This window comes from Taudactylus pleione, unplaced genomic scaffold (genome assembly GCF_031769625.1).
Source record: "Taudactylus pleione unplaced genomic scaffold, aTauple2 ptg000150l, whole genome shotgun sequence".
Taxonomy (NCBI): domain Eukaryota; kingdom Metazoa; phylum Chordata; class Amphibia; order Anura; family Myobatrachidae; genus Taudactylus; species Taudactylus pleione.
In genome coordinates this window covers 209006-221662 of record NW_028284552.1, presented here as the reverse complement: position 1 = coordinate 221662, position 12657 = coordinate 209006, and the positions used below count along the sequence as shown (strand labels likewise).

The 12657-nt window shown below is 42.1% G+C and overlaps 1 protein-coding gene across 4 annotated transcripts in view; it reads right to left on the bottom strand.

Annotated features, from left to right (window-relative positions):
* Positions 1 to 12657, bottom strand: part of CUL1 (cullin 1) — a 132629-nt gene that overhangs the window by 80538 nt on the left and 39434 nt on the right. The window contains exons 2-3 of one of the 4 annotated variants that reach the window (XM_088474257.1): positions 2697 to 2781; positions 1271 to 1570 (exon numbers count right to left, since the gene is read on the bottom strand). In XM_088474257.1, the coding sequence (XP_088330383.1) occupies positions 1271 to 1410 (140 nt within the window). In that variant the 5' untranslated portion in view covers positions 1411 to 1570; positions 2697 to 2781. Of the gene's footprint in view, positions 1 to 1270; positions 1571 to 2696; positions 2782 to 11950; positions 12113 to 12657 lie in introns of those variants that run through there. The other 3 variants (XM_088474256.1, XM_088474255.1, XM_088474254.1) reach the window with 3 other exon arrangements.

Sequence of the window (12657 nt, the reverse complement as noted above, 5' to 3'; positions counted from 1 at the left end):
CAAAAACTCAGATCTTGGCTTATTGCGCTCTAAAGCATCTTCATGACATCTGAACTGTGCATAGCAATTAGTCACCAATGCCAGATGCCAAACATCTACTGTGATTTTAATGCAGTGTGTGTAATTCACTTACCTGCTAGACTACTGTATAATGAATGTTCCACGTATTTCATCACACTATGGGCCTGATACAGCAAGGATCGCAAGTGCTAAAGCAGACAGCCGATTGTCTCTCCTGCACATGCATTGCAGTGCGCAAAGGCACCACTGCGATCACAGGGACTATCCAGATCCATCACAGAGTGAGGGACAGGAAGTGCCGTTTGGGGGGTGGTGACGAGGGATTGTCGGAGAAACGCGGGCGTACCAGTGCATTTAAACGCCGTTGCTGGGGCGTGCATAAATTATTCACTGCGATGGCATACGCAGCATGAGCTCTCACTGCATGCAGGAAAGTTAGCAATTTAGTAGTTGGGTCAGACTTGCCTTAAATGTGCGAGTGGCTCAAATGTACTTTGATGTTACCAATGTTTTGGCTGGATTGCAAGATATTACAGATGTGCGTGAGGGGAGGTGGGCATTCTACATGTCAGTGGGAGTGCTTTGCGATTGCAATTATTAACATACTCTCGCAGAACTGCGTTAGCGATAGCAACCACAATAGCGATCCTTGCTGAATCAGGCCTTGTACCAGTACGTCATAAATGAACAAACAAAATTAGAGGTACAGCGCTAACCAAATTAAATACCTACCATTATTTAACAAAACACAATGCTCTTATTCAGTCCACAAACAGAATAATACCGCTGTGTGTCTAAGGAAGACAGGCGAGAACAATGTACTTAATTTAATCCATTTTGCTGAATTTCTCAATAAGAAACTTTTCTCCTAGGGGTGCCATGAAAAAGAATGCTGGTATTCTAGGGACACAGTGATTCAATATAGCTTGGGAACCACTGGCTTAGACCACACTCACTCATAGAAAACCAATTCATCCATCTTCCTCACCTAAAGCTATCCACCAAATGTCATGAGCACTAACACTCAACTGCACAATAAGCATTAGGCACTGTACTTAAACTTGCACCAACATATTACCAAATAAAAATTGATTAGTCTGAATTAAATGCACTTAAATTTGCATTCAAATAAATGTGAAAAACTCAACAAATGAACCTGCTAAAATGGAAAGATTATTCCAGGCTTAGTTGGGTTCTCCAAAGTTACAAAGAAAAGAAAAGAATCCCCTAGGGCGAATGTGAAGGATACGTGTAGAGTTCCATGTATCTGGATTTTGCCATGCTCTGTCTGGTGTAAACTTGTTGGATGCCGGCCCGCAGGTCATCCCAGATCTGGTCCAAGCCAATCTGTTTAAGTCCATGAGGATTTTGACTTCTGTTTGACGCCATTTTTTTCTTTAATTTTCTTTTTCCGTTTGTCTTGCCCCCCCTCTTTATAGTCCTTCTGTGCAGAAACTTCTTGATCTGAGCTAGTTAATCATCCATACGATGACAATATACTGGTACATTCCAAACTGTAGTTGGTTGAACGATATTTCAGTCAGAAAACCTGTAAATTACAAAAAAGATGTGACCTTTGCTTTTCATACATTACACGCATAATATATTGTTTAACATGTTAAAAAAATTATAATTTTATATAATAAATCAATATTTATTTTCTTGAAAAGTAGATGAAAGGGTGAGTCCATACCTTGAAGTAACAATGGCCTAGGCCAATTCCTGGAGAAAATAAAACTTCAGGCATAAGTGAAGGTTTTTGATGATGAAATGTGAATATTAATTGTGGGAAACACTACCAAAAATTTGGTATTCATAAAAGATATCTGAAAGGGGGCAAATCAATTAAATGCAATGTTGAATAGCAGCTGGCAATGAGTTACAGAATCTATTCAATTGGTCGAGCTGTTAACCCACAACTAGAGGATTTGTGCTCGCATCCTCCTGTGGTGCGAGCAGAAATCTGACTAAACTAGTGCCACAATGCAAATAGCGGGCTTATTGCGTGCGCTAACCGCAATGCGGACGGCACTTAAGACGGAGAATGCCTTTTAACGTGACTAAACACCCAGCATTAGGTGCTGTAACTTGCATCTCCCAACTTAACTGCAGGGCGAATTGGGGACAACTGAATAGCTCCGGGCACTCATTCCTGGCGCTACTCAACATCGAATTTAACTAAATTGCCCCAAAGTTTGGAAACTTTGCTTTTACCTATTGTTTGTTGCGTAAAGGCACAATTGAATACCAGAATTTTATGAAAGTTACTAATCTATTTTGTAACCTTTTCATATGCGCAAGATTTCTACCACGTCTGATCATCTATTCCTACACTCTGGTAACCTGACGGTTTTACTTACGGCAGACAGACAGACACACTAGTTGAAGAGGAAACGGGCACTCCACTAGCCATTACATTTAATATATCTTGACACACAAACAATTTGGATCTTGAAAACGGCACTCTGCAACGTGATTAAACACCAAGGTGCGTCTTCTGTATCAGGAAATAAACGGCAATGTTTCTTGCAACCACAATGCGTGTCCTTTCTCATGCTCAGAAAGGGCACATTGTAGTTGCCTGATATGTTGCCATTTCTTTCCAGATGTCTTAACACACACCATGGTGTTTACTCACAGTGCGGAGTGCCGTTTTCACTACCATACATACATACCAGTAACATGGTGTTACAATTCATATAGATGCCCAGCAGGGGGTATCTATAACAATTGAATCGCCCCTCAGGTGTCTTTGCAAAACTACAATACATGAAAAATTGTATTAATGGGTAGAGGATAACTAAAGAAATATCTGCGATATGATAGAGTTCTTTGAGTTATACACAAAGTGCGATATTACAAATACTCTTGATCTCATCTTACCAAAAATATAAAAGCTGCATAACACAACTTTACATTTTTTTTACAACAGTAAATTAAAGCTGAATAACAGTGATGAATGCAGCAGAGATGGGATGCACACTCAGATGTTAGAACATCAAAGGGTAGTTGCCTCAAAGCCTTTCATGATCCAACATCTCTTAATACTCTAGCCCTCAAACCAATTCATAATTCTGTATAAAAAGCCAACATGAGCTGAAAAACCTGCAGGCTCTCAGAGATAAAAAATAAAAAATAAATAAATCTTGTATTTTACAATAAATGGCACTGTAAAAAAAAGATGTCATTTAAAAGGGCAAAAGAGAAAAATTAAAACAGCGCAATATTTGTGCTCAAAGTAATCAAAACTTTTGTTTTAATACATTAGTGGTTCCTAAACTGGGTGCTGTGGTACCCTGGGCCGCTGCAGGGCACTTGCCACAGGCTGCTGATCCAGCACCAAATCACATTATTTATGGTCAATGTGATAGGCAGAAATCACTGCCAATCAAAATATATGGACAAAAAGAAGAGCACCCATGTTCAATGCCACATAACTGACCTAAAGATGACTAGTGAGTTACTTCATATAATACATTTGCCGATTTTCTCAATAAGAAAACTTTGGCCTAGGAGGGGGTGACAAAAGAAAAGTTGATATTCTTGGGCACAGTGATGCAATAAGGTTTGGGAACCACTACTATACAGTATTCTCTGCACAAGTCTCTTACATATACAGTGTGCACGACTAATACAAAACAGATTTCTGAATATGAATGACGTACTCTCTGATTCTGATACAAAATTTCATTAGAGAATCCAACATGGATGTAGAGGGGACAATTATAAAAGAAAAATATTTTTGAACCATCACCATTAAAAACACAAGGGAAGTTAACTTTCTCCGAGGTGAACAAAAGTGAAATCAAGCCACATTTCCCCATAACAGTAGAAAGAAGCTCACACACATATATAAATTGTTGTCCCCTGGTTTTCTAGATACACAAATGAATTACTGCTGGTCTGGCTATCAACAAGTGTTTGCGGGCTTAGATTAAAGAACGGAGAGTGCACTTGTGAAAGCATGATTGTTTCAGGGCTGCTCTTGAACAAGCTGCTAACAATGGGCAGTATTCAATTGTTTTAGTGCACCCGATCGCATGTCTAAAGTGACGGGAGATTGCGGGGTTCTATTCAATCGATGCCGATCTTCGCGCCGATCGCGCCCAAAGAGGTGGAGTTTAGCCGTGTAAAACGGCTAAACCCGACCAAAGTGCTGGTTGCGTTTGGACGCCCAAACTGGTTTTTTTTGCGCATTTCATTCCTGGGGGTGCGAGATGAAAATGCCGGTGCCAGGAGCTGATCGCTCGTGGTTTTTATACGAGAGAAATCCACTTTGGAGTCAGGCTGTCACGAAGTGTGACACCTGCAGTACTAAGAAACATAAGCCAGCAGGGATTTTATGTTGTACACTTGGCACACAATGTAAACACACCGTGACCAAGAAGCAGGGGCATATAACAAAGTAGAAATAGGCATTGTTAAATGGTCAGTCCAGGGTGCAAACAAAATAACCTACTACCAGCATTGCTCACAATGGCTTATAATTCGCTCCAGTCATCTGCATGGAGAGAACTATTGCATACTCACACTTAGGTCAATAATCACTTGCAGACCACCAAAGCTTAGGCATTTAAAGCCTCTCTAAAGCTGGGCACACACTAGGTCAACGGGTTGGCCGATGCACCAACCTATTTGACGATTGTTAAGTTACGCACTTACCAATGGTGTACCGGGCTTGACAGCTCAACTGGGCGGGCAATTAATCTTCCCACCCAGTTGAGTTGTCAATCACTGCCGGGTCCCTGCAGCATGTGTATGGGCGATAGGCGGGTCTTTCAGATATATCATCCTCTCTGCTGTGCTGCACAGCAGAGAGGATATGTCTGTGAATGTCATTCACAGACATATCCGCTGTACACACCTGGTGATGCACTATAGTCATAACGCCCGTTCAGTGGAACGGGTGATATATCCATCACTGTGTACCCAGCTTTAAGGTCCACATCCAACCATTAGCTTTTAATGATTTTTCTGTGACTTACTGCACATGTGGTTCTTGGATGCTTATAGTGGGAGCTGCAGATTATTCCATTACCAACAATATTACCTGGAGTTTGGTGACGGACTTTCCACAGTGTACAGTATGTGTAGGGCATTTGAGGTGGTCTCATGGCATATGGGGAGCTCAAAAGCACAAATTGTGATGAGAACCAGAAACTGGAGTAGCACCCCACTTTTTTTAAAGTGAGGGGTCCCTGGGACGCACATTTTTTCCCGCTCAGCACAATCACTGATAGCATTACCAAGTAGTTTGTATACACTGTAATGAGTGGAGTGTCAGTGTATGTGGGTTAAAGACCTTCTGTGGAGGCATATTGAATTCGGAATCAAGGCTAGAATAGCGTGGGATTGCTGGATGGTATAATACAAATGCCTGCTATAATATATGCATGCTGTATTTGTGGGTGGTATTTTTTGAATGTATGATCACACTTGTACAATTAGCAGTCTGGGTCTGTCAGCCAAAATAACTAGCATATTCTTATTGCAGAAGTTATATTTTGGCCGTGTGCATTAGTGGGAAGGGTCTACCTTGTATAGCCAGTGCTACTCCTATCTCAGCAAATATTTCCTCACCTATTTCAAGTCAATGTGACTCGCATTACAAAAAACTGCTGCCGCCTAATTTTAGAGCAGTTTGCCCAAGCAGGCCTGCAGTTATGGGGCCCATACATCAAGTAGCTATTGGGGCAATTCCCCGTTCCTCCTATACCTGGGTAGGAGCAACGGTGAAATCCAACATGTTGGACAATCATGATTCTGATGCAAAAATCATCGGAGTCTGCGAGTGACATTTTTTCCATGTTGGAATTTGTAGATCGATGCGCCCCCCCCCCCCCCCCCGAGAATTCAGACTGTAAAATGGAATTACGGCTCAAAGATAAGAATGGAGATGCATGAGGAAATCTCAGGTGGTGGGTGCGATTGTCCATCTTTAGGAAAGTTAAAAAACCACAAAGTAATGCAATTTGTACTATTAGAAAATATATGCAATTAGAAACGAATCAATTTAACAAAAGAAAATAAGTGCTTTGTTCAAACCTTCTAAAATATCAAAATATATGTGGTATACCAAGTGTCAGACGAGGTTACTTATATTGTATAATCTTTGAAAATATATTACTTCAGGTGTAGGTAGGTGTAAAAACAAACTGTAATATGTTCATAAGTATCCACCAGAAGCACAAAACACTATGGCGTCTTCTGACAATATGCCCTGTCTGCACAACATATTTCAATATGAGCTTTATGAAGAGCTGTATCACACATACAGTAAATCGATATATGAGGAGGAAGAGGGAGTGCCTTATATACTACATATTTGTTCTAGTTAGAATTGCTTCCTTTTATATGGAGATCAAAAGTAGTTCAACTTACACAGCACATTTTGCTTAGCGATACTGCCGTAGGCGATTAGTCAGCTAAAGGGAATAAAGTGACCCGCTAGCATCATGCTATCTATGATTATTTATACTCAGACCACAGCATAACAGTCAGTATGAAATAGTGCTTTCTCTTAGTATAAACTGTACCTAGGAAAAACCGTAATGACAATCTCCAGTCAGGAAACAGACTGTAGAAGGGACTCCTGCCACTGTTTACCTAGATACAAACTGCTGCATGGACTGTTTACATTTATGGTGCCTACACACACACACACACACACACACACACACACACACGATTTACTGCAGGATTTGGCAGATTGCGACGAATCGAAACGACAAATAGTGTAGTGTCCACGAACGACAACGATGCGCGGGCCCGAGGGTCGTTTTTTCAGATCTTACCTACATGCAGTAAAATATGGCAATCTCGTAACGAGATTAAAGTCGTTGGTCAGATTACACAGTTTAAGCACGATATCGTATGTCCGGGAGGGCCAGGGAGATCAAGGGAAATCGTTGAAGACATTGCATGGTTTGCGAGTGTTCTAATCTGTAGGCACCTTTATAGTTTGACACAATACTCAAGAGTAATCTTACAACAATTCAAAAGCCATAGAGATCCTTGTGCAACCATTACAAAGTGCAAATCCCAAAACAAAAGAATTCAACAGTAGCTACAATCAATCCGAAATTAAGGGGCCCAAGTATTAATAATCGCGGAACTGCCGCGATTATTAAGGTTCCATATCGCAGAGGATATTTTCATTTTTAATGAAAATATCCCTGTTATGTACCAAGGGAAACTAGCAGGGACAGTGGTTGCGGTAACCACTGTCCCTGCGAGCTATATCCCCGGCAATTTCTGGAAATTTGTGAAAGGCTTCCCTGGGTGAAACTAAAACTGCGCATACGCACAGTGTCAGGTTCTGCCGCTAGCTAGCTGGAGGCTGCAGGAGAGAGATCAGAAGATTATCTCCTACTTGTAAGCCTCCATAAGCGTAAAAAACAGTTTATCTGAAGATGGTGTAAACTCCCAGGACCAAACTCTGAAAAGCTTTGGTACATAATGCTGAGATCGTGTTACCCATTGACAATAATGGGTACTGCGATCTGAAGTGCTAATTAGCACTCTGCGGAGATTTCTGTGAAATCTCCTGCATTGTGCCAATAGTACATAGCAACAATTCATAAAATTATGCAGAAACTTCAGTTTCTAAATAATTTTAATTAAAACCGCTTGATACATAGGTCCCCAAATATCAGATCATCATATTGTTTAATTTATGATGACCACGTGGCTAGGGTAACACAGCAATGAGATATAAAATGTGTTTCATAAAGACCTATAGTGGGGAATCAAATGTTTTTTATTGCGGCTGTTAGTAATGGGCGCCTGAGTAATTTAAATTGTTGCTTCAATCAGGAGCAAATCAAGCAGCCGCTCACATTACTGCTCGCAGCCTCCTGAAGTGGCTGGCAGAAATGTGCGCAGCTAAACCTGGTGCTTTTGGGCGCGATAAGCACGATCATTTATAGGCACTCAAAATAATTGAATTACTCCGTTGAGTGTTATGATCACAACCCAAAAAACAAATTGAATAGCCCCCATAGACCACAAAAACAGTCATTTATATGTATGTGCCACATAATGCCACACCAAGCTCAGGGTAGCAGCCAGCGATATGTTTCTATTTCCTTCTCATATCATATTCCCCAGTGTGTCCAAATTTTTTTTTGTTTTACAACCAAAACTATGACAATTCAAACTGGTCTCTAGTAAAGCAATAAAATAGTATCTAGAAGTGTCAGTGAGCCAAGAGTGCCCTAGTCAGATGACGGATGTAGCAACAGATGTGTAATCTCTTGCATCACTTATCCATCCCTATAAATGTGACGAGCATATGTTTACCTCCCTTTCTAACACACTAGTTAGGACAACAAAGTCTCAAATAAAAATACTTTAAATGTTTTATGTAAAATAGTTGTAGAGTACTTGTATTAAATCATTGCAAGAATTTGTAATTTAACATAACATCAGAAGCTCATTATGAACAGGACCATTTTCAAAGGAAAACAGAAGCAACACTTCTCTATCCAGGAGGTGTCAGGAATGTATTTGACATAAGTGAATTGGAAAAAAAAAAAAAAAAAAAAACACACACACACCCAACAACCTACACAGAACCCAGAGACCTTCAGTACACAGGTAGTACACCTTCTCAGCACTTAAATGCAGCCGGGATTATTTTACCTTTTTCTTTAACAAAACTGGTCACAAATTTAACTGGTGTGGTTCCAAGACCGATAATCCACTTGCCTTCACCAACATCTAACAACTAAGAATTTAATAATGAAGCCAGACGTTGGCCATACTCCTAAAAAAAATTCTGTCCAGCCTCACCAATTGGGCACCATATGATCCATGACAGATCTTACATGTGAGGGGCATATATGGAATCAGTAGTCGACAGGGGGTACTGGACCTTGTAGTATTAGATTAGAAGTTCATGCCAACAGTAAAGCATCCTGAGAGTGGGATCATTTACAATATTGCCTAAGAATACAGCAATGAATAAAAGAATGGTACCAAAACATCCTCCAGGAGCAACTTCTCCCAACCATCCAAGAACAGTTTGGTGACGAACAATGCCTTTTCCAGCATGATAGTTATCACTTTTGCCTTATGGCAAGGTGCTCTAAGTGGCTCAGAGAACAAAACATCAAAATTTTGGGTTCATGGCCAGGAAACTCCCCAGACCTTAATCCCATTGAGAACTTGTGGTCAATCCTCAAGAGGCGGGTGGATAAACAAAAACCCACAAATTCTGACAAACTCCAAGCATTGATTAGGCTGGAATGGGCGGCCATCAGTCAGTATGTGGCCCAGAATTTGATTGACAGCATGCCTGGGCGAATTGCAGAGGTCTTGAAAAAGAAGGGTCAACACTGCAAATATTGACTCTGCATAAACTTAATGTAATTGTCAATAAAAGCCTTTGACACTTATGAAATGCTTGTAATTTTACTTCAGTATACCATAGTAACATCTGACAAAAATGTCTAAAAACACTGAAGCAGCAAACTTTGTGAAAACCAATACTTGAGTCATTCTCAAAACTTGGCCATGGCTGTACATGGTTATAAGATAGGGGATGTCAATTATACTTCATGTGCTAGTTTCTCTACAATCTCATCCGTGATCGCGAAATACACGCTATAGCGCGTTTTTAAGCGATACAAGTAGTGAAGGACTGTTTTTAAAAATGACCGGGTTCCATAGGACCCGTTTGCGAGTCCCTCACTTATGTGCTTACTGCAGAGCAGCCAATCACTGCTGGCGAGATGCTGCCGGTGGTGATTGGCTGCTGCACAGACACAGCGGGCGCAGCAGAACACCGCAGGCGGCGCCTCGTCCAATCACTGCCGACAGCATTCACCAATCAATCACCACCGGCGGAGTTTCATGATTCAGTCACCGCTGGCTGTGCGTTAGTTCGGACGTGTACGGACGCTGGATCATGCTTCCTCCTACCTTACCCCAGTGGTAGTGGATAAATCCCCTTCAGTAGAAAGACGCTGATGTAATCATTCGCCCGTGTGACTGCTGTGTAGGCAGTATCACTTTTACTGGCAGCAGGTAAATGGTACTTATATTTATTATAGCACAGGATGAAATACAGCTGCAGCACCCACTAGTGCACTGTTTAACTTGTGTCCTATTATAACAATAGTGCAGCAAACTACTGTACCCCCTTCTGTGCTCATGTGTAGTCTCATCTCCCACCCGTGCCCCTTTGACTCTCCTATGTACTCTGCCCTCCTACCCGTTCCCCTTTTCCTGTACTCCTCCTGCTCTCCAGCTCCATTGTGCCCCGTCCTCATAGCTATACCCCTTCTGCTCTGCCGTGAACTCTGCCCTCCCACCTCTGGGCCCCCTGTTCCTTTCTACCCATGTCTAAGTACTGCTCTCTTGTGTACTCTCCCCTCCCACCCGTTCCCTTCTCCCCATGTCATTCTCACTGCAAAGTATGCACTATAGCACGTTTTTACTCGCTAAGTCAGTGAGGCATAAATTGTGATAGGAATCAGATACTGGCACTGGAGTAGGACACCAATTTTTTAAAGTGCGGGATCCCTGGGACCCACAATTTTTTTCATTCAGCGCGATCACTGCCCATGCATGCAGTCTTCTTCACAAGTGTGTAAATTTCCAGTAAAGTATGGTATACACACACACACACACACACACACACACACACACTACTTTGTTTACCAACACAAGTCAGCAAACTAGGGAGGACACTCACAGATAAGAGCTTACAGTGCACATCAGTATAATAATCCAGTTGTCTAACTGGAGCAGTTAGGACACCCAGGAAGAGGAAAATAGGCCTAAAATATTTCAAACTGTATACTGAATGTCTTAGTTTAATTTTAATGTGTTCTAAGCTGCTTAAAATGGAAGTAAACCTAAGAGTAAAACAACATTGTTACTAAGTGCACCCAGACTGCATACAAAAAGTTCATAAGAGGTTTAAGCAATTACTGTACTTTAGCAGATATCTTGTTCTGACATCTCTAGACTTAAGCTGGGAACACATTTGCCAATATTTCGCATGATCCAACGGTTCAGGTCCACATATCGTCAAAATAGTCTAGTGTGTACCCATTATGTCGGGCGTTGCGTGCTCCCGCGGGGTCGTCAGTCGCATCATCAGGTCGGCCCTACATGTAGCTCAATCTGACAATGCGACTGACAACCCCATGCAGCGGGATATGGCAAGGGCCGACAAATCGGCACCAGATTGTCTAATGTGTATCGGATGCCCGATATGTCGGCGGGTGAGTCGTCAATTGCATCACTGGGTACACACTTCATTTAGTGTGTACCCAGCTTTAATGCATGTATGAATTTAATGATGTGTGCATACATGAAATGCCACCAAACATCTAAAGAGCTTTGAACTGGCCATCCAGAAATACACTCAGTCATTATGGGATTGTTGGACTTTCTCAATACCCACTATTTTGCTTGGCTAATAGTGAAAAGAAAATTGATCTTTCTGATTCCACCCAATGTCTAAGGGGTTACAATAAACAAGGTATGTTCTAGAACCATACATGTGTATTATATATGTATCCTAGGTGTATCTGATTATTATGGAGGCAATATGATCACGACAGTGCAAGTGCATATGGGACTTTTATGGATACATGATCTAGGATGATGCCAGGTGCTGAGCACAATGCACTATACCAGCAACAACTAGATCAGACTTAGGTGTCAGTACATAAGTAGAGTATAAAGTACACGGCACCATCTCTCACTATATTATACAGGTGACAGGGCAGATACATGCAGCTCTGAGAGCAGCAGCGCACATTACTCAGCACATAGAGGGGTGACTACACGATAACACCGGGGATGAGACCAGCACAGGGCCAGGGGCCGGACTCCACAGCCCACACTGGCTCCATCTACACCGCACAGCCACCAGCACAGCCCAGGTCCCGCCTCTCACCCATCACCTCCGTACCTCGCCATCTTCCCCCTCCCCTCACCTGTCTCTCGGCGGCAGGCGCAGGAGACGGAACCCCCTGGGAGAGCCGGGCACTGTCAGCCGGAAATCCCGCCTTTCGGCAAAGTCAGCCAATGAACAGCCTAGATACAAGGAGCTGGACTTCCGCTGTCACTCACACAATGCCCCACCTCTTCCCTCTGCTGCCTGCCAATAAGAACAGCCAATGACGTATGCAGAGGGTGCGAAAAGCAGGTGGGTGGGATATGCAAACAGCGACTGTTTTTGTAGCATTAGCCACGCCCATAATAATCTAAAAAGAAATCCAACCAGGCCAGGTGACGATGTGCGGACACCACCTAGGCTCATGGCGCAGATACTAGTACCATCATCAACACTAGTCTCACTGACACAGTCTAGTGTCTCTGCTTAGTACACTGTGTGGCGTCAGCAGCTTCAGGCCGCTATACATAGAGAAAAAAAAAAAAAAAATTATATATATATCTCTGTATATACACACACACACACACACACGTATATTTATGTCTCTGTGTACCTATACTTACACTTTCTTCCTCTCACAGAAAGTGGACCTGATTCAGATGTGGTTGCAATGCCTATAATTAAGCAGATGGAACAATTGCTTGCTATCGCGCATGCATGTAAGCCGCACTGTGCTGGGCTTAAACATTACGCAGAAGGCTGATGACTGCCTATTCCGTGTT